Source organism: Carcharodon carcharias (assembly GCF_017639515.1).
Source record: "Carcharodon carcharias isolate sCarCar2 chromosome 27 unlocalized genomic scaffold, sCarCar2.pri SUPER_27_unloc_13, whole genome shotgun sequence".
Lineage (NCBI taxonomy): Eukaryota > Metazoa > Chordata > Chondrichthyes > Lamniformes > Lamnidae > Carcharodon > Carcharodon carcharias.
Genome location: NW_024470628.1, coordinates 260,001 through 281,899, shown reverse-complemented (window position 1 = coordinate 281,899; position 21,899 = coordinate 260,001). Strand labels below are relative to the sequence as shown.

The following is a 21,899-nucleotide window of genomic DNA, read 5'->3' as shown; positions in this document are numbered from 1 at the left end:
TGTAACTCACTCCCGTGTATCTGTTATTCTATATATAAACCCCCGCGAACCCCTCGATTAGATTCCAGTCTGTAACTCACTCCCAGGTATCTGTTATTCTATATATAAACCCCACAAACCCCTCGATTAGATTCCAGTCTGTAACTCACTCCCAGGTATCTGTTATTCTATATCTAAACCACCCTGAACACCTCGATTAGATTCCAGTCTGTAACTCACTCCCGGGTATCTGTTATTCTATATATAAACCACCCCGAACCCCTCGATTAGATTCCAGTCTGTAACTCACTCCCGGGTATCTGTTATTCTATATATAAACCACCCTGAACCCCTCAATTAGGTTCATGTCTGTAAATCATTCCGGGTATTTGTTATTCGATATATAGACCCTCCCAAACCCCTTGATTAGATTCCAGTCTGTAACTCACTCCTGTGTATCTGTTATTCTATATATAAACCACCCCGAACCCCTCGATTAGATTCCAGTCTGTAACTCACTCCCGGGTATCTGTTATTCTATATATAAACCCCACAAACCCCTCGATTAGTTCCAGTCTGTAACTCACTCCTGGTTATCTGTTATTTTATATATAAATCCTCCCGAACCCCTCGATTAGATTCCAGTCAGTAACTCACTCCCGGGTATCTGTTATTCTATATATAAACCACCCCGAACCCCTCAATTAGTTTCCCGTCTGTAACTCACTCCCGGTATCTGTTATTCTATATATAAACCCCACAAACCCCTCGATTAGTTCCAGTCTGTAACTCACACCCGGGTATCTGTTATTCTATATATAAACCACCCCAAACCCCTCGATTAGATTCCAGTCTGTAACTCACTCCCGTGTATCTGTTATTCTCTATATAAACCCCCCCGAACCCCTTGATTAGATTCCAGTCTGTAACTCACTCCCAGGTATCTGTTATTCTATATATAAACCCCACAAACCCCTCGATTAGATTCCAGTCTGTAACTCACTCCCGGGTATCTGTTATTCTATATATAAACCCCACAAACCCCTCGATTAGATTCCAGTCTGTAACTCACTCCCGTGTATCTGTTATTCTATATATAAACCCCCCCGAACCCCTCTATTAGATTCCAGTCTGTAACTCACTCCCAGGTATCTGTTATTCTATATATAAACCACCCCGAACCCCTCGATTAGATTCCAGTCTGTAACTCACTCCCGGGTATCTGTTATTCTATATATAAACCACCCTGAGCCCCTCAATTAGATTCATGTCTGTAACTCACTCCCGGGTATCTGTTATTCTATATATAGACCCTCCCAAACCCCTCGATTAGATTCCAGTCTGTAACTCACTCCCGGGTATCTGTTATTCTATATATAAACCCCACAAACCCCTCGATTAGATTCCAGTCTGTAACTCACTCCCGGGTATCTGTTATTCTATATATAAACCACCCTGAACCCCTCGATTAGATTCCAGTCTGTAACTCACTCCGGGTATCTGTTATTCCATATATAAAGCCCTCCGAACGCCTCGATTAGATTACAGTCTGTAACTCACTCCCGGGTATTTGTTATTCTATATATAAAACATCCCGAACCCCTCGATTTGATCCCAGTTGGTAACTCACAGCCAGGTATCTGTTATTCTATATATAAACCCAACCGAACCCCTCGATTAGATTCCAGTCTGTAACTCACTCCTGGTTATCTGTTATTCTATATATAAATCCCCCGAACCCCTCGATTAGATTCCAGTCTGTAACTCACTCCCGGGTATCTGTTATTCTATATATAAACCACCCCGAACCCCTCGATTAGTTTCCAGTCTGTAACTCACTCCCGGTATCTGTTATTCTATATATAAACCCCACAAACCCCTCGATTAGATTCCAGTCTGTAACTCACTCCCGGGTATCTGTTATTCTATATATAAACCACCCCGAACCCCTCGATTAGTTTCCAGTCTGTAACTCACTCCCGGGTATCTGTTATTCTATATATAAATCCTCCCGAACCCCTCGATTAGATTCCAGTCTGTAACTCACTCCCGGGTATCTGTTATTCTATATATAAACCACCCCTCACCCCTCGATTAGATTCCAGTCTGTAACTCATTCCAGTTTATCTGTTATTCTATGTATAAACCACCCCTAACCCCTCGATTAGATTCCAGTCTGTAACTCACTCCCGGGTATCTGTTATTCTATATATAAACCACCCTGAACCCCTCGATTAGATTCCAGTCTGTAACTCACTCCCGGGTATCTGTTATTCTATATATAAACCCCACAAACCCCTCGATTAGATTCCAGTCTGTAACTCACTCCCGGGTATCTGTTATTCTATATATAAACCCCACAAACCCCTCGATTAGATTCCAGTCTGTAACTCACTCCCAGGTATCTGTTATTCTATATATAAACCCCCCGAACCCCTCGATTAGATTCCAGTCTGTAACTCACTCCCAGGTATCTGTTATTCTATATATAAACCCCACAAACCCCTCGATTAGATTCCAGTCTGTAACTCACTCCCGGGTATCTGTTATTCTATATATAAACCCCACAAACCCCTCGATTAGATTCCAGTCTGTAACTCACTCCCGTGTATCTGTTATTCTATATATAAACCCCCGCGAACCCCTCGATTAGATTCCAGTCTGTAACTCACTCCCAGGTATCTGTTATTCTATATATAAACCCCACAAACCCCTCGATTAGATTCCAGTCTGTAACTCACTCCCAGGTATCTGTTATTCTATATATAAACCACCCTGAACACCTCGATTAGATTCCAGTCTGTAACTCACTCCCGGGTATCTGTTATTCTATATATAAACCACCCCGAACCCCTCGATTAGATTCCAGTCTGTAACTCACTCCCGGGTATCTGTTATTCTATATATAAACCACCCTGAACCCCTCGATTAGGTTCCAGTCTGTAACTCACTTCCCGGTATCTGTTATTCTATATATAAACCCCCCTGATCCCCTCGATTAGATTCCAGTCTGTAACTCACTCCCGGGTATCTGTTATTCTATATATAAACCACCCCGAACCCCTCGATTAGATTCCAGTCTGTAACTCACTCCCGGGTATCTGTTATTCTATATATAAACCACCACAAACCCCTCGATTAGTTCCAGTCTGTAACTCACTCCGGGTATCTGTTATTCTATATATAAACCTCCCGAACCCCTCGATTAGATTCCAGTCTGTAACTCACTCCCGGGTATCTGTTATTCTATATATAAACCACCCCGAACCCCTCGATTAGATTCCAGTCTGTAACTCACTCCCGGTATCTGTTATTCTATATATAAACCCCACAAACCCCTCGATTAGTTCCAGTCTGTAACTCACTCCCGGGTATCTGTTATTCTATATATAAACCACCCCAAACCCCTCGATTAGATTCCAGTCTGTAACTCACTCCCGGGTATCTGTTATTCTATATATAAACCACCCCGAACCCCTCGATTAGATTCCAGTCTGTAACTCACTCCCGTGTATCTGTTATTCTATATATAAACCCCACAAACACCTCGATTAGATTCCAGTCTGTAACTCACTCCTGGTTATCTATTATTCTATATAGAAACCCCCTGAGCACCTCGATTAGATTCCAGTCTGTAACTCACTCCCGAGTATCTGTTATTCTATATATAAACCACCCCGAACCACTCGATTAAATTCCAGTCTGTAACTCACTCCAGGGTATCTGTTATTCTATATATAAACCACACCATACCTCTCGATTAGATTCCAGTATGTAACTCACTCCCGGGTATCTGTTATTCTATATATAAACCACCCCGAACCCCTCGATTAGATTCCAGTCTGTAACTCAGTCCCGGGTATCTGTTATTCTATATATAAACCTCCCCAAAAACCTCGATTAGATTCCAGTCTGTAACTCCATCCCGGGTATCTGTTATTCTATATATAAACCCCCCCGAACCCCTCGATAAGTTTCCAGACTGTAACTCACTCCCAGGTATCTGTTATTCTATATATAAACCCCACAAACCCCTCGATTAGATTCCAGTCTGTAACTCACTCCCGGGTATCTGTTATTCTATATATAAACAACCCTGAACACCTCGATTAGATTCCAGTCTGTAACTCACTCCCAGGTATCTGTTATTCTATATATAAACCCCACAAACCCCTCGATTAGATTCCAGTCTGTAACTCACTCCCAGGTATCTGTTATTCTATATATAAACCACCCTGAACACCTCGATTAGATTCCAGTCTGTAACTCACTCCCGGGTATCTGTTATTCTATATATAAACCACCCCGAACCCCTCGATTAGATTCCAGTCTGTAACTCACTCCCGGGTATCTGTTATTCTATATATAAACCCCCCCGAACCCCTCGATTAGGTTCATGTCTGTAACTCACTCCCGGGTATCTGTTATTCTATATATAGACCCTCCCAAACCCCTCGATTAGATTCCAGTCTGTAACTCACTCCCGTGTATCTGTTATTCTATATATAAACCACCCCGAACCCCTCGATTAGATTCCAGTCTGTAACTCACTCCCGGGTATCTGTTATTCTATATATAAACCACCCTGAACCCCTCGATTAGATTCCAGTCTGTAACTCACTCCCGGGTATCTGTTATTCTATATATAAACCCTCCCGAAACCCTCGATTAGATTCCAGTCTGTAACTCACTCCCGGGTATCTGTTATTCTATATATAAACCACCCTGAACCCCTCAATTAGATTCATGTCTGTAACTCATTCCGGGTATTTGTTATTCCATATATAGACCCTCCCAAACCCCTTGATTAGATTCCAGTCTGTAACTCACTCCCGGGTATCTGTTATTCTATATATAAACCACCCCGAAGCCCTCGATTAGATTCCAGTCTGTAACTCACTCCCGGGTATCTGTTATTCTATATATAAACCACCCTGAACCCCTCAATTAGGTTCATGTCTGTAAATCATTCCGGGTATTTGTTATTCGATATATAGACCCTCCCAAACCCCTTGATTAGATTCCAGTCTGTAACTCACTCCCGTGTATCTGTTATTCTATATATAAACCACCCCGAACCCCTCGATTAGATTCCAGTCTGTAACTCACTCCCGGGTATCTGTTATTCTATATATAAACCCCACAAACCCCTCGATTAGTTCCAGTCTGTAACTCACTCCTGGTTATCTGTTATTTTATATATAAATCCTCCCGAACCCCTCGATTAGATTCCAGTCAGTAACTCACTCCCGGGCTATCTGTTATTCTATATATAAACCACCCCGAACCCCTCAATTAGTTTCCCGTCTGTAACTCACTCCCGGTATTGTTATTCTATATATAAACCCCACAAACCCCTCGATTAGTTCCAGTCTGTAACTCACTCCCGGGTATCTGTTATTCTATATATAAACCACCCCAAACCCCTCGATTAGATTCCCGTCTGTAACTCACTCCCGGGTATCTGTTATTCTATATATAAACCACCCCGAACCCCTCGTTTAGCTTCCCGTCTGTAACTCACTCCCGTGTATCTGTTATTCTATATATAAACCCCACAAACACCTCGATTAATTCCAGTCTGTAACTCACTCCAGGTTATCTGTTATTCTATATATAAACCACCCCGAATCCCTCGATTAGATTCCAGTCTGTAACTCACTCCAGGTTATCTGTTATTCTATGTATAAACCACCCCGAATCCCTCGATTAGATTCCAGTCTGTAACTCACTCCAGGTTATCTGTTATTCTATGTATAAACCACCCCTCACCCCTCGATTAGATACCAGACTGTAACTCACTCCCGGGTATCTGTTATTCTATATATAAACCACCCTGAGCCCCTCAATTAGATTCATGTCTGTAACTCATTCCGGGTATTTGTTATTCCATATATAGACCCTCCCAAACCCCTTGATAAGATTCCAGTCTGTAACTCACTCCCAGGTATCTGTTATTCTATATATAAACCACCCCGAAGCCCTCTATTAGATTCCAGTCTGTAACTCACTCCCGGGTATCTGTTATTCTATATATAAACCACCCTGAACCCCTCAATTAGGTTCATGTCTGTAAATCATTCCGGGTATTTGTTATTCGATATATAGACCCTCCCAAACCCCTTGATTAGATTCCAGTCTGTAACTCACTCCCGTGTATCTGTTATTCTATATATAAACCACCCCGAACCCCGTGATTAGATTCCAGTCTGTAACTCACTCCCGGGTATCTGTTATTCTATGTATAAACCCCACAAACCCCTCGATTAGTTCCAGTCTGTAACTCACTCCTGGTTATCTGTTATTTTATATATAAATCCTCCCGAACCCCTCGATTAGATTCCAGTCAGTAACTCACTCCCAGGTATCTGTTATTCTATATATAAACCACCCCGAACCCCTCAATTAGTTTCCCGTCTGTAACTCACTCCCGGTATTTGTTATTCTATATATAAACCCCACAAACCCCTCGATTAGTTCCAGTCTGTAACTCACTCCCGGGTATCTGTTATTCTATATATAAACCACCCCAAACCCCTCGATTAGATTCCCGTCTGTAACTCACTCCCGGGTATCTGTTATTCTATATATAAACCACCCCGAACCCCTCGTTTAGCTTCCCGTCTGTAACTCACTCCCGTGTATCTGTTATTCTATATATAAACCCCACAAACACCTCGATTAATTCCAGTCTGTAACTCACTCCAGGTTATCTGTTATTCTATATATAAACCACCCCGAATCCCTCGATTAGATTCCAGTCTGTAACTCACTCCAGGTTATCTGTTATTCTATGTATAAACCACCCCGAATCCCTCGATTAGATTCCAGTCTGTAACTCACTCCAGGTTATCTGTTATTCTATGTATAAACCACCCCTCACCCCTCGATTAGATACCAGTCTGTAACTCACTCCCGGGTATCTGTTATTCTATATATAAACCACCCTGAAACCTCGATTAGATTCCAGTCTGTAACTCACTCCCAGGTATCTGTTATTCTATATATAAACCACCCCGAATCCCTCGATTAGATTCCAGTCTGTAACTCACTCCCGGGTATCTGTTATTCTATATATAAACCCCACGAACCCCTCGATTAGATTCCAGTCTGTAACTCACTCCCGGGTATCTGTTATTCTATATATAAACCCCACAAACCCCTCGATTAGATTCCAGTCTGTAACTCACTCCCAGGTATCTGTTATTCTATATATAAACCCCCCGAACCCCTCGATTAGATTCCAGTCTGTAACTCACTCCCGGGTATCTGTTATTCTATATATAAACCACCCAGAACCCCTCGATTAGATTCCAGTCTGTAACTCACTCCCGGGTATCTGTTATTCTATATATAAACCCCCCAAACCCCTCGATTAGATTCCAGTCTGTAACTCACTCCCGTGTATCTGTTATTCTATATATAAACCACCCCGAACCCCTCGATTAGATTCCAGTCTGTAACTCACTCCCGGGTATCTGTTATTCTGTATATAAACCACCCTGAACCCCTCAATTAGATTCATGTCTGTAACTCATTCCGGGTATTTGTTATTCCATATATAGACCCTCCCAAAACCCTCGATTAGATTCCAGTCTGTAACTCACTCCCGGGTATCTGTTATTCTATATATAAACCACCCTGAACCCCTCAATTAGATTCATGTCTGTAAATCATTCCGGGTATTTGTTATTCGATATATAGACCCTCCCAAACCCCTTGATTAGATTCCAGTCTGTAACTCACTCCCGTGTATCTGTTATTCTATATATAAACCACCCCGAACCCCTCGATTAGATTCCAGTCTGTAACTCACTCCCGGGTATCTGTTATTCTATATATAAACCCCACAAACCCCTCGATTAGTTCCAGTCTGTAACTCACTCCTGGTTATCTGTTATTTTATATATAAATCCTCCCGAACCCCTCGATTAGATTCCAGTCAGTAACTCACTCCCAGGTATCTGTTATTCTATATATAAACCACCCCGAACCCCTCAATTAGTTTCCCGTCTGTAACTCACTCCCGGTATTTGTTATTCTATATATAAACCCCACAAACCCCTCGATTAGTTCCAGTCTGTAACTCACTCCCGGGTATCTGTTATTCTATATATAAACCACCCCAAACCCCTCGATTAGATTCCCGTCTGTAACTCACTCCCGGGTATCTGTTATTCTATATATAAACCACCCCGAACCCCTCGTTTAGCTTCCCGTCTGTAACTCACTCCCGTGTATCTGTTATTCTATATATAAACCCCACAAACACCTCGATTAATTCCAGTCTGTAACTCACTCCAGGTTATCTGTTATTCTATATATAAACCACCCCGAATCCCTCGATTAGATTCCAGTCTGTAACTCACTCCAGGTTATCTGTTATTCTATGTATAAACCACCCCGAATCCCTCGATTAGATTCCAGTCTGTAACTCACTCCAGGTTATCTGTTATTCTATGTATAAACCACCCCTCACCCCTCGATTAGATACCAGTCTGTAACTCACTCCCGGGTATCTGTTATTCTATATATAAACCACCCTGAGCCCCTCAATTAGATTCATGTCTGTAACTCATTCCGGGTATTTGTTATTCCATATATAGACCCTCCCAAACCCCTTGATTAGATTCCAGTCTGTAACTCACTCCCAGGTATCTGTTATTCTATATATAAACCACCCCGAAGCCCTCGATTAGGTTCCAGTCTGTAACTCACTCCCGGGTATCTGTTATTCTATATATAAACCACCCTGAACCCCTCAATTAGGTTCATGTCTGTAAATCATTCCGGGTATTTGTTATTCGATATATAGACCCTCCCAAACCCCTTGATTAGATTCCAGTCTGTAACTCACTCCCGTGTATCTGTTATTCTATATATAAACCACCCCGAAGCCCTCGATTAGATTCCAGTCTGTAACTCACTCCCGGGTATCTGTTATTCTATATATAAACCCCACAAACCCCTCGATTAGTTCCAGTCTGTAACTCACTCCTGGTTATCTGTTATAATATATATAAATCCTCCCGAACCCCTCGATTAGATTCCAGTCAGTAACTCACTCCCAGGTATCTGTTATTCTATATATAAACCACCCCGAACCCCTCAATTAGTTTCCCGTCCGTAACTCACTCCCGGTATTTGTTATTCTATATATAAACCCCACAAACCCCTCGATTAGTTCCAGTCTGTAACTCACTCCCGGGTATCTGTTATTCTATATATAAACCACCCCAAACCCCTCGATTAGATTCCCGTCTGTAACTCACTCCCGGGTATCTGTTATTCTATATATAAACCACCCCGAACCCCTCGTTTAGCTTCCCGTCTGTAACTCACTCCCGTGTATCTGTTATTCTATATATAAACCCCACAAACACCTCGATTAATTCCAGTCTGTAACTCACTCCAGGTTATCTGTTATTCTATATATAAACCACCCCGAATCCCTCGATTAGATTCCAGTCTGTAACTCACTCCAGGTTATCTGTTATTCTATGTATAAACCACCCCGAATCCCTCGATTAGATTCCAGTCTGTAACTCACTCCAGGTTATCTGTTATTCTATGTATAAACCACCCCTCACCCCTCGATTAGATACCAGTCTGTAACTCACTCCCGGGTATCTGTTATTCTATATATAAACCACCCTGAGCCCCTCAATTAGATTCATGTCTGTAACTCATTCTGGGTATTTGTTATTCCATATATAGACCCTCCCAAACCCCTTGATTAGATTCCAGTCTGTAACTCACTCCCGGGTATCTGTTATTCTATATATAAACCACCCCGAACACCTCGATTAGATTCCAGTCTGTAACTCACTCCCGGGTATCTGTTATTCTATATATAAACCCCACAAACCCCTCGATTAGTTCCAGTCTGTAACTCACTCCTGGTTATCTGTTATTCTATATATAAATCCTCCCGAACCCCTCGATTAGATTCCAGTCTTTAACTCACTCCCGGGTATCTGTTATTCTATATATAAACCACCCCGAACCCCTCGATTAGATTCCAGTCTGTAACTCACTCCCGAGTATCTGTTCTATATATAAACTCCCTCGAACCCCTCGATTAGATTCCAGTCTTTAACTCACTCCCAGGTATCTGTTGTTCTATATATAAACCCTCCCGATCCCCCCGATTAGATTCCAGTCTGTAACTCACTCCCGGGTATCTGTTATTCTATATATAAACCACCCCGAACCCCTCGATTAGATTCCAGTCTGTAACTCACTCCCGAGTATCTGTTCTATATATAAACTCCCTCGAACCCCTCGATTAGATTCCAGTCTGTAACTCACTCCCGGGTATCTGTTATTCTATATATAAACCCCCCCGAACCCCTCGATTAGATTCCAGACTGTAACTCACTCCCAGGTATCTGTTATTCTATATATAAACCCCACAAACCCCTCAATTAGATTCCAGTCTGGAACTCACTCCCGGGTATCTGTTATTCTATATATAAACAACCCTGAACACCTCGATTAGATTCCAGTCTGTAACTCACTCCCAGGTATCTGTTATTCTATATATAAACCCCACAAACCCCTCGATTAGATTCCAGTCTGTAACTCACTCCCGGGTATTTGTTATTCTATATATAAACCACCCTGAACCCCTCAATTAGATTCATGTCTGTAACTCATTCCGGGTATTTGTTATTCCATATATAGACCCTCCCAAAACCCTCGATTAGATTCCAGTCTGTAACTCACTCCCGGGTATCAGTTATTCTATATATAAACCACCCTGAACCCCTCAATTAGATTCATGTCTGTAACTCACTCCCGGGTATCTGTTATTCTATATATAAACCCCCCCGAAGCCCTCGATTAGATTCCAGACTGTAACTCACTCCCAGGTATCTGTTATTCTATATATAAACCCCACAAACCCCTCAATTAGATTCCAGTCTGGAACTCACTCCCGGGTATCTGTTATTCTATATATAAACCACCCTGAACACCTCGATTAGATTCCAGTCTGTAACTCACTCCCGGGTATCTGTTATTCTATATATAAACCACCCTGAACACCTCGATTAGATTCCAGTCTGTATTCACTCCCGGGTATCTGTTATTCTATATATAAACCACCCCGAACCCCTCGATTAGATTCCAGTCTGTAACTCACTCCCGGGTATCTGTTATTCTATATATAAACCACCCTGAACCCCTCAATTAGATTCATGTCTGTAACTCATTCCGGGTATTTGTTATTCCATATATAGACCCTCCCAAACCCCTTGATTAGATTCCAGTCTGTAACTCACTCCCGGGTATCTGTTATTCTATATATAAACCATCCCGAACCCCTCGATTAGATTCCAGTCTGTAACTCACTCCCAGGTATCTGTTATTCTATATATAAACCCCACAAACCCCTCGATTAGTTCCAGTCTGTAACTCACTCCTGGTTATCTGTTATTCTATATATAAATCCTCCCGAACCCCTCGATTAGATTCCAGTCAGTAACTCACTCCCGGGTATCTGTTATTCTATATATAAACCACCCCGAACCCCTCGATTAGTTTCCCGTCTGTAACTCACTCCCGGTATCTGTTATTCTATATATAAACCCCACAAACCCCTCGATTAGTTCCAGTCTGTAACTCACTCCCGGGTATCTGTTATTCTATATATAAACCACCCCGAACCCCTCGATTAGTTTCCAGTCTGTAACTCACTCCCGGGTATCTGTTATTCTATATATAAACCACCCCGAAACCCTCGATTAGTTTCCCGTCTGTAACTCACTCCCGGGTATCTGTTATTCTATATATAAACCACCCCGAACCCCTCGTTTAGCTTCCCGTCTGTAACTCACTCCCGTGTATCTGTTATTCTATATATAAACCCCAAAAACACCTCGATTAATTCCAGTCTATAACTCACTCCAGGTTATCTGTTATTCTATGTATAAACCACCCCGAATCCCTCGATTAGATTCCAGTCTGTAACTCATTCCAGGTTATCTGTTATTCTATGTATAAACCACCCCTCACCCCTCGATTAGATACCAGTCTGTAACTCACTCCCGGGTATCTGTTATTCTATATATAAACCCCACAAACCCCTCGATTAGTTTCCAGTCTGTAACTCACTCCCGTGTATCTGTTATTCTCTATATAAACCCCCCCGAACCCCTCGATTAGATTCCAGTCTGTAACTCACTCCCAGGTATCTGTTATTCTATATATAAACCCCACAAACCCCTCGATTAGATTCCAGTCTGTAACTCACTCCCGGGTATCTGTTATTCTATATATAAACCCCACAAACCCCTCGATTAGATTCCAGTCTGTAACTTACTCCCGTGTATCTGTTATTCTATATATAAACCCCCGCGAACCCCTCGATTAGATTCCAGTCTGTAACTCACTCCCAGGTATCTGTTATTCTATATATAAACACCCACAAACCCCTCGTTTAGCTTCCCGTCTGTAACTCACTCCCGTGTATCTGTTATTCTATATATAAACCCCACAAACACCTCGATTAATTCCAGTCTGTAACTCACTCCAGGTTATCTGTTATTCTATATATAAACCACCCCGAATCCCTCGATTAGATTCCAGTCTGTAACTCACTCCAGGTTATCTGTTATTCTATGTATAAACCACCCCTCACCCCTCGATTAGATTCCAGTCTGTAACTCACTCCCGTGTATCTGTTATTCTATATATAAACCACCCCGAACCCCTCGATTAGATTCCAGTCAGTAACTCACTCCCGGGTATCTGTTATTCTATATATAAACCACCCCGAACCCCTCAATTAGTTTCCCGTCTGTAACTCACTCCCGGTATCTGTTATTCTATCTATAAACCCCACAAACCCCTCGATTAGTTCCAGTCTGTAACTCACTCCCGGGTATCTGTTATTCTATATATAAACCACCCCAAACCCCTCGATTAGATTCCCGTCTGTAACTCACTCCCGGGTATCTGTTATTCTATATATAAACCACCCCGAACCCCTCGTTTAGCTTCCCGTCTGTAACTCACTCCCGTGTATCTGTTATTCTATATATAAACCCCACAAACACCTCGATTAATTCCAGTCTGTAACTCACTCCAGGTTATCTGTTATTCTATACATAAACCACCCCGAATCCCTCGATTAGATTCCAGTCTGTAACTCACTCCAGGTTATCTGTTATTCTATGTATAAACCACCCCTCACCCCTCGATTAGATACCAGTCTGTAACTCACTCCCGGGTATCTGTTATTCTATATATAAACCACCCTGAACCCTCGATTAGTTTCCAGTCTGTAACTCACTCACGGATATCTGTTATTCTATATATAAACCCTCCTGAACCCTCGATTAGATTCCAGTCTATAACTCACTCCTGGTTATCTATTATTCTATATATAAACCCCCTGAGCACCTTGATTAGATTCCAGCCTGTAACTCACTCCCGGGTATCTGTGATTCTATATTTAAACCCTCCCGAACCCCTCGATTAGATTCCAGTCTGTAACTCACTCCCGTGTATCTGTTATTCTATATATAAACCCCACAAACCCCTCGATTAATTCCAGTCTGTAACTCACTCCCGGGTATCCGTTATTCTATATATAAACCACCCCAAACCCCTCGATTAGTTTCCCGTCCGTAACTTACTCCCGTGTATCTGTTATTCTATATATAATCCACCCCTAACCCCTCGATTAGATTCCACTCTGTAACTCATTCCCGGGTATCTGTTGTTCTATATATAAACCTCCCCGAATCCCTCGATTAGATTCCAGCATGTAACTCCCTCCCGGGTATCTGTTATTCTATATATAAACCACCCCGAACCCCTCAATTAGATTCCAGTCTGTAACTCACTCCCGAGTATCTGTTATTCTATATATAAACCTCCTGAACCCCTCGATTAGATCCCAATCTGTAACTCAGTCCGGGATATGTGTTATTATATAGTCATGGAGTCGTAGAAGCCGACAGCAGTGAAAAAGGCCCTTTGGCCCATCGAGTCTGTGCTGGTTGAACACAAGTACCGAGCTCTTCTAATTCCATTTTCCAGCACTAGGCCCACAGCCTTATATGCCAAGGTATCGCAAGTGCACATCCAAATATTCTGAAATGTTATGAGGGTTTCTGCATCTAACCCCCTTTCAGGCAGTGAGTTCCAGATTCCCACCACCCTCTGGATGAAAAAATCCTTCCCCACTTCCCCTCTAACCCTCCTGCCCCCTGCCTTCAATCTATGCTTCCTGGTTATTGATCCCTCCACCAAGGGGAAAAGTTCCTTCCTGTCTACCCTATCAATGCCCCTCATAATTTTATTCACCTCAATCATGTCCTTCCTCAATCTCCTCTGCTCCCGGGAAAATAATCCAAGTCTATCCAATCTCTCCTCATGTCTAAAATTCTCCAGCCCAAGCAACATCCTGGTAAATCTCCTCTGCTCTCTCTCTAGAGCAATCACATCTTTCCTATAATGCGCACTCCAGAACTGCACACAATACTCTAGCTGTGGCCTAACCAGCATTTTATCTCCCCCGATTGCTCGAGAGACTGAAACTCTCCCGATCCCGGCGTTTAGTGCGATCAGGGATTGAGCGTCGCAGCCCTCTGGAGAGCTCCGGACGTTCACCAGCCTCCGAGTGAAGCAATACCAACTCATCTCAATCCGAAATGACTGCTTCCCACCCCCACCCTTGCCCTGTTAAACCCCGACCAGAATCTGCTTTCTATGCGATCGCCTCTCATTCTTCCAAGTGGCAGAGAATAAAAACCCAGTTTACTCATCACAGGACTGTCCCCATCAAACACTCCCAGGACAGGTACAGCATGGGGTTAGATACAGAGTAAATCTCCCTCTACACTGTCCACATCAAACACTCCCAGGAAAGGTACAGCACGGGGTTAGATACAGAGTAAAGCTTCCTCTACACTGTCCCCATCAAACACTCCCAGGACAGGTACAGCACGGGGTTAGATACAGAGTAAAGCTCCTTCGACACCGTCCCCATCAAACACTACCAGGACAGGTACAGCACGGGGTTAGATACAGAGTAAAGCTCCCTCTCGACTTTCCCCATCAAACACTCCCAGGACAGGTACAGCACGGGTTTAGGTGCAGAGTAAATCTCCCTCTACACCGTCTCCATCAAACACTCTCAGGACTGGTACAGCATGGGGTTAGATACAGAGTAACTCTCCCTCTACACTGTCCCCATCAAACACTCCCAGGACAGGTACAGCATGGGGTTAGATACAGAGTAAATCTCCCTCTACACTGTCCCCATCAAACACTCCCAGGACAGGTACAGCACCGGGTTAGATACAGAGTAAAGCTCCCTCTACACTGTCCCCATCAAACACTCCCAGGACAGGTACAGCACGGGGTTAGATACAGAGTAAATCTCCCTCTACACCGTCTCCATCAAACACTCCCAGGACAGGTACAGCACGGGGTTAGATACAGAGTAAAGCTCCCTCTTCACTGTCCCCATCAAACATTCCCAGAACAGGTACAGCACGGGGTTCGATACAGAGTAAATCTCCCTCTACACTGTCCCCATCAAACACTCCCTGGACAGGTACAGCACGGCGTTAGATACAGGGTAAAGCTCCCTGTACACTGTCCCCATCAAACACTCCCAGGACAGGTACAGCACGGGGTTAGATACAGAGTAATTCTCCCTCTACACTGTCCCCATCAAACACTCCCAGGACAGGTACAGCACGGGGTTAGATACAGAGTAATTCTCCCTCTACACCGTCCCCATGAAACACTCCCAGGACAGGTACAGCACGGCGTTAGATACAGAGTAAATCTCCCTCTACACCGTCCCCATCAAACACTCCCAGGACAGGTACAGCCCGGGGTTAGATACAGAGTAAATCTCCCTCTACACTGTCCCCATCAAACACTCCCTGGACAGGTACAGCACGGCGTTAGATACAGGGTAAAGCTCCCTGTACACTGTCCCCATCAAACACTCCCAGGACAGGTACAGCACGGGGTTAGATACAGGGTAAAGCTCCCTGTACACCGTCCCCATCAAACACCCCCAGGACAGGTACAGCACGGCATTAGATACAGGGTAAAGCTCCTTCTACATATCTCCATCGAAATAGAGAAGGGCATTTGGCTGCAGAACGGGCAGGAGGGTTGATGAGCAGGGATCAGGCGGGTTGCGTGGGCTCCTGCTGTGCAACCGGTCGCTGTGAATCGGGGGGAGGTGAGTCCGTCTGGGGCCCGGATGGAGCGCTGGCGAGGTGGGTGGGGGTGGGTCGAGTTTAGAGGCTCTTACCAGGCTGTCTCCTGATCTGTGCCCGCGTGTCCCCGCCCTCCCTCCGTCTGCAGGCGCTGATCAACCGGGGGGTGAATCTCGACCCCCTGGGGAAGTGGTCAAAGACCGGCCTGATCATCTTCGATTCGTCCGTCCCCATTGGTGAGTCACTGTGTCTGCCTGTGTGTGTGTGTCTGCCTGTGTGTGTGTGTCTGCCTGTGTGTGTGTGTCTGCCTGTGTGTGTGTGTCTGCCTGTGTGTGTGTGTCTGCCTGTGTGTGTGTGTCTGCCTGTGTGTGTGTGTCTGCCTGTGTGTGTGTGTCTGCCTGTGTGTGTGTGTGTGTCTGCCTGTGTGTGTGTGTCTGCCTGTGTGTGTGTGTCTGCCTGTGTGTGTGTGTCTGCCTGTGTGTGTGTGTGTGTCTGCCTGTGTGTGTGTGTGTCTGCCTGTGTGTGTGTGTGTCTGCCTGCCTGTGTGTCTGCCTGCCTGTGTGTCTGCCTGCCTGTGTGTCTGCCTGCCTGTGTGTCTGCCTGCCTGTGTCTGCCTGTGTGTGTGTCTGCCTGTGTGTGTGTCTGCCTGTGTGTGTGTCTGCCTGTGTGTGTGTCTGCCTGTGTGTGTGTCTGCCTGTGTGTGTGTCTGCCTGTGTGTGTGTGTCTGCCTGTGTGTGTGTGTCTGCCTGTGTGTGTGTGTGTCTGCCTGTGTGTGTGTGTGTCTGCCTGTGTGTGTGTGTGTCTGCCTGTGTGTGTGTGTCTGCCTGTGTGTGTGTGTCTGCCTGTGTGTGTGTGTCTGCCTGTGTGTGTGTGTCTGCCTGTGTGTGTGTGTGTGTGTGTGTGTGTGTGTGTGTGTGTGTGTGTGTGTGTGTCTGCCTGTGTGTGTGTGTGTGTCTGCCTGTGTGTGTGTGTGTGTGTGTGTGTGTCTGCCTGTGTGTGTGTGTGTGTGTGTCTGCCTGTGTGTGTGTGTGTCTGCCTGTGTGTGTGTGTGTCTGCCTGCCTGTGTGTCTGCCTGCCTGTGTGTGTGTCTGCCTGTGTGTGTGTCTGCCTGTGTGTGTGTCTGCCTGTGTGTGTGTCTGCCTGTGTGTGTGTCTGCCTGTGTGTGTGTCTGCCTGTGTGTGTGTGTGTCTGCCTGTGTGTGTGTGTGTCTGCCTGTGTGTGTGTGTGTCTGCCTGTGTGTGTGTGTGTCTGCCTGTGTGTGTGTCTGCCTGTGTGTGTGTCTGCCTGTGTGTGTGTCTGTGTGTGTGTGTCTGTGTGTGTGTGTCTGTGTGTGTGTGTCTGCCTGTGTGTGTGTGTCTGCCTGTGTGTGTGTGTCTGCCTGTGTGTGTGTGTGTGTGTCTGCCTGTGTGTGTGTGTGTGTGTGTGTGTCTGCCTGTGTGTGTGTGTGTCTGCCTGTGTGTGTGTGTGTCTGCCTGTGTGTGTGTCTGCCTGTGTGTGTGTGTGTGTGTGTGTCTGCCTGTGTGTGTGTGTGTGTGTGTGTCTGCCTGTGTGTGTGTCTGCCTGTGTGTGTGTGTGTGTGTGTGTGTGTGTGTGTCTGTCTGCCTGTGTGTGTGTGTGTGTGTGTGTGTGTGTGTCTGTCTGCCTGTGTGTGTGTGTGTGTGTCTGTCTGCCTGTGTGTGTGTGTGTGTGTCTGTCTGCCTGTGTGTGTGTGTGTGTGTGTGTGTGTCTGCCTGTGTGTGTGTCTGCCTGTGTGTGTGTCTGCCTGTGTGTGTCTGCCTGTGTGTGTCTGCCTGTGTGTGTCTGCCTGTGTGTGTCTGCCTGTGTGTGTGTCTGCCTGTGTGTGTGTCTGCCTGTGTGTGTGTCTGCCTGTGTGTGTGTCTGCCTGTGTGTGTGTCTGCCTGTGTGTGTGTCTGCCTGTGTGTGTGTCTGCCTGTGTGTGTGTCTGCCTGTGTGTGTGTCTGCCTGTGTGTGTGTCTGCCTGTGTGTGTGTCTGTCTGCCTGTGTGTGTGTCTGTCTGCCTGTGTGTGTGTCTGTCTGCCTGTGTGTGTGTCTGTCTGCCTGTGTGTGTGTGTCTGTCTGCCTGTGTGTGTGTGTCTGTCTGCCTGTGTGTGTGTGTCTGTCTGCCTGTGTGTGTGTGTCTGTCTGCCTGTGTGTGTGTGTCTGTCTGCCTGTGTGTGTGTGTCTGTCTGCCTGTGTGTGTGTGTCTGTCTGCCTGTGTGTGTCTGTCTGCCTGTGTGTGTGTGTCTGCCTGTGTGTGTGTGTCTGCCTGTGTGTGTGTGTCTGCCTGTGTGTGTGTGTCTGCCTGTGTGTGTGTGTCTGCCTGTGTGTGTGTGTCTGCCTGTGTGTGTGTGTCTGCCTGTGTGTGTGTGTCTGCCTGTGTGTGTGTGTCTGCCTGTGTGTGTGTGTCTGCCTGTGTGTGTGTGTCTGCCTGTGTGTGTGTGTCTGCCTGTGTGTGTGTCTGCCTGTGTGTGTGTGTCTGCCTGTGTGTGTGTCTGCCTGTGTGTGTGTCTGCCTGTGTGTGTGTCTGCCTGTGTGTGTGTCTGCCTGTGTGTGTGTCTGCCTGTGTGTGTGTCTGCCCCCTCTCTCTCCCCCTCCCTCTCTCTCTCTCCCCCTCCCTCTCTCTCTCTCTCTTCCCCTCCCTCCCTCTCTCTCTCTTCCCCTCCCTCCCTCTCTCTCTCTTCCCCTCCCTCCCTCTCTCTCTCTCTTCCCCTCCCTCCCTCTCTCTCTCTCTCCCCCTCCCTTTCCTTCTCCCTCCGTCCCCCGCTCTCCCTCCGTCCCCCGCTCTCCCTCCGTCCCCCGCTCTCCCTCCGTCCCCCGCTCTCCCTCCGTCCCCCGCTCTCCCTCCGTCCCCCGCTCTCCCTCCGTCCCCCGCTCTCCCTCCGTCCCCCGCTCTCCCTCCGTCCCCCGCTCTCCCTCCGTCCCCCGCTCTCCCTCCGTCCCCCGCTCTCCCTCCGTCCCCCGCTCTCCCTCCGTCCCCCGCTCTCCCTCCGTCCCCCGCTCTCCCTCCGTCCCCCGCTCTCCCTCCGTCCCCCGCTCTCCCTCCGTCCCCCGCTCTCCCTCCGTCCCCCGCTCTCCCTCCGTCCCCCGCTCTCCCTCCGTCCCCCGCTCTCCCTCCGTCCCCCGCTCTCCCTCCGTCCCCCGCCCTCCCTCCTTCCCCCGCCCTCCCTCCGTCCCCCGCCCTCCCTCCGTCCCCCGCCCTCCCTCCGTCCCCCGCCCTCCCTCCGTCCCCCGCCCTCCCTCCGTCCCCCGCCCTCCCTCCGTCCCCCGCCCTCCCTCCGTCCCCCGCCCTCCCTCCGTCCCCCGCCCTCCCTCCGTCCCCCGCCCTCCCTCCGTCCCCCGCCCTCCCTCCGTCCCCCGCCCTCCCTCCGTCCCCCGCCCTCCCTCCGTCCCCCGCCCTCCCTCCGTCCCCCGCCCTCCCTCCGTCCCCCGCCCTCCCTCCGTCCCCCGCCCTCCCTCCGTCCCCCGCCCTCCCTCCGTCCCCCGCCCTCCCTCCGTCCCCCGCCCTCCCTCCGTCCCCCGCCCTCCCTCCGTCCCCCGCCCTCCCTCCGTCCCCCGCCCTCCCTCCGTCCCCCGCCCTCCCTCCGTCCCCCGCCCTCCCTCCGTCCCCCGCCCTCCCTCCGTCCCCCGCCCTCCCTCTCACCACCTCTCTCCCTCTCACCACCTCTCTCCCTCTCACCACCTCTCTCCCTCTCACCACCTCTCTCCCTCTCACCACCTCTCTCTCTCTCTTCCTTTCCCAGGTGCCACTCCTGAGTACCTCGCCGGACACTACATGCTCCAGGGAGCCTCTAGCCTGCTGCCGGTCATGGCCCTTGCCCCCCAAGAGAACGAGAAACTGCTGGACATGAGCTGCGCCCCGGGGGGCAAGACCTCGTACTGTGGTGAGGAGGGTTTGGGGGGGGGGTGGTGGGGGAGGGTGAACCAGGGCCTCCTCCGTGTGATTTATCCGCCCGTTGACTCTACATTTTGTCTTGTTCTCCCCCTTCCCCCACCTCTCTCTCCACCCCGGCAGCTCAGCTCATGAAGAACACAGGACTGATCGTTGCCAATGACTCGAACCGGGATCGGCTGAGGAGTGTGGTGGGGAACCTCCATCGCCTGGGAGTCACCAACGCCATCATCTGTAACTACGATGGCCGCCAATTCCCCAAGGTATCTCTGAGCCGAGAATCGCTCACCAACAACACCCACCCCCCCACCCCACCCAACCTTCCCCACCCCCCCTCCCTAACCCAAGGAGTCAGTGGACAAGGATCGGGAGCAGGTCCTTATCCCAGGACATGGAACCCGCTTGATTGGTCAGTCATCTCAGCTCCAGGACATCACTGCAGGAGTTCCCCAGGGTAGTGTCCTCGGCCCAACCATCTTCAGCTGCTTCACCAATGACCTTCCTTCCATCATAAGGTCAGAAGTGGGGATGTTCGCTGATGATTGCTCAATGTTCAGCACCATTCGCGACTCCTCAGATACTGAAGCAGTCCCATGTCCAAATGCAGCAAGACCTGGACAATATCCAGGCTCAGGGCTGACAAGTGGAGAGTAACATTCACACCCACACAAGTGCCAGGCAATGAACATCTCCAACAAGAGAGAATCTAACCATCCCCCCTTGACATTCAATGGCATTACCATCACTGAATCCCCCACTATCAACATCCTGGGGGTTACCATTGACCAGAAACTGAACTGGGACCAGCCATATAAATACTGTGGCTACAAGAGCAGGTCAGAGGCTGGGAATCCTGCGGAGAGTAACTCAACTCCTGACTCCCCCCCCCCCCCCCCAAAAGCCTCTCCACCATCTACAAGGCACAAGTCAGGGGTGGGATGGGACACTCCCCACTTGCCTGGATGATTTGCAGCTCCCACAACACTCAAGAAGCTCGACACCGTCCAGGACAAAGCAGCACCCCCTCTCGATCGGCACCACATCCACAAACATTCACTCCCTCCACCATCGACGCAGAGTGGCAGCAGCGTGTGTACCATCTACAAGATGCACTGCAGCAACTCGCCAAGGCTCCTTCGACAGCGCCGCCCAAACCCACGACCCACTCCCATCTAGAAGGACGAGGGCAGCAGACACATGGGGAACACCCACCACCTGGAAGTTCCCCTCCGAACCCCTCACCATCCCGACTTGGGAATATATCGGCCGTTTCTTCACTGTCGCTGGGTCAAAATCCTGGAACTCCCTCCCTAACAGCGCCATGGGTGTACCTACACCACACAGGCCAAAACCCTGGAACTCCCTCCCTAACAGCACCGTGGGTGTACCTACACCACACAGACAAAATCCTGGAACACCCTCCCTAACAGCGCCGTGGGTGTACCTACACCACACGGGGACAAAATCCTGGAACTCCCTCCCTAACAGCGCCGTGGGTGTACCTACACCACACGGGACAAAATCCTGGAACTCCCTCCCTAACAGCACTGTGGGTGTACCTACACCACACGGGCCAAAACCCTGGAACTCCCTCCCTAACAGTGCCGTGGGTGTACCTACACCACACGGGACAAAATCCTGGAACTCCCTCCCTAACAGCACTGTGGGTGTACCTACACCACAGGGGACAAAATCCTGGAACTCCCTCCCTAACAGCGCTGTGGGTGTACCTACACCACACGGGACAAAATCCTGGAACTCCCTCCCTAACAGCGCTGTGGGGGTACCTACACCACATGGGGACAAAATCCTGGAACTCTCTCCCTAACAGCGCCGTG

At 47.8% G+C, this 21,899-nt stretch overlaps 2 protein-coding genes across 2 annotated transcripts in view; one reads left to right on the top strand and one right to left on the bottom strand.

The window, feature by feature from the left end:
* LOC121273813 (low-density lipoprotein receptor-related protein 10-like) overlaps window positions 1-16,406 on the bottom strand; it is a gene marked incomplete at its 3' end in the record, with an annotated part of 54,581 nt that extends 38,175 nt beyond the window's left edge. Inside the window, exon 1 of the mRNA XM_041180963.1 lies at window positions 16,268-16,406. Coding sequence (XP_041036897.1) covers window positions 16,268-16,406 — 139 coding nt within the window. The remainder of the gene's footprint in view (window positions 1-16,267) is intronic.
* Window positions 16,317-21,899, top strand: part of nop2 (NOP2 nucleolar protein homolog (yeast)) — a 33,107-nt gene continuing 27,524 nt past the window's right edge. The window contains exons 1-3 of the mRNA XM_041180966.1: window positions 16,317-16,408; window positions 19,913-20,053; window positions 20,185-20,324. Coding sequence (XP_041036900.1) covers window positions 19,945-20,053; window positions 20,185-20,324 — 249 coding nt within the window. The 5' untranslated portion in view covers window positions 16,317-16,408; window positions 19,913-19,944. The remainder of the gene's footprint in view (window positions 16,409-19,912; window positions 20,054-20,184; window positions 20,325-21,899) is intronic.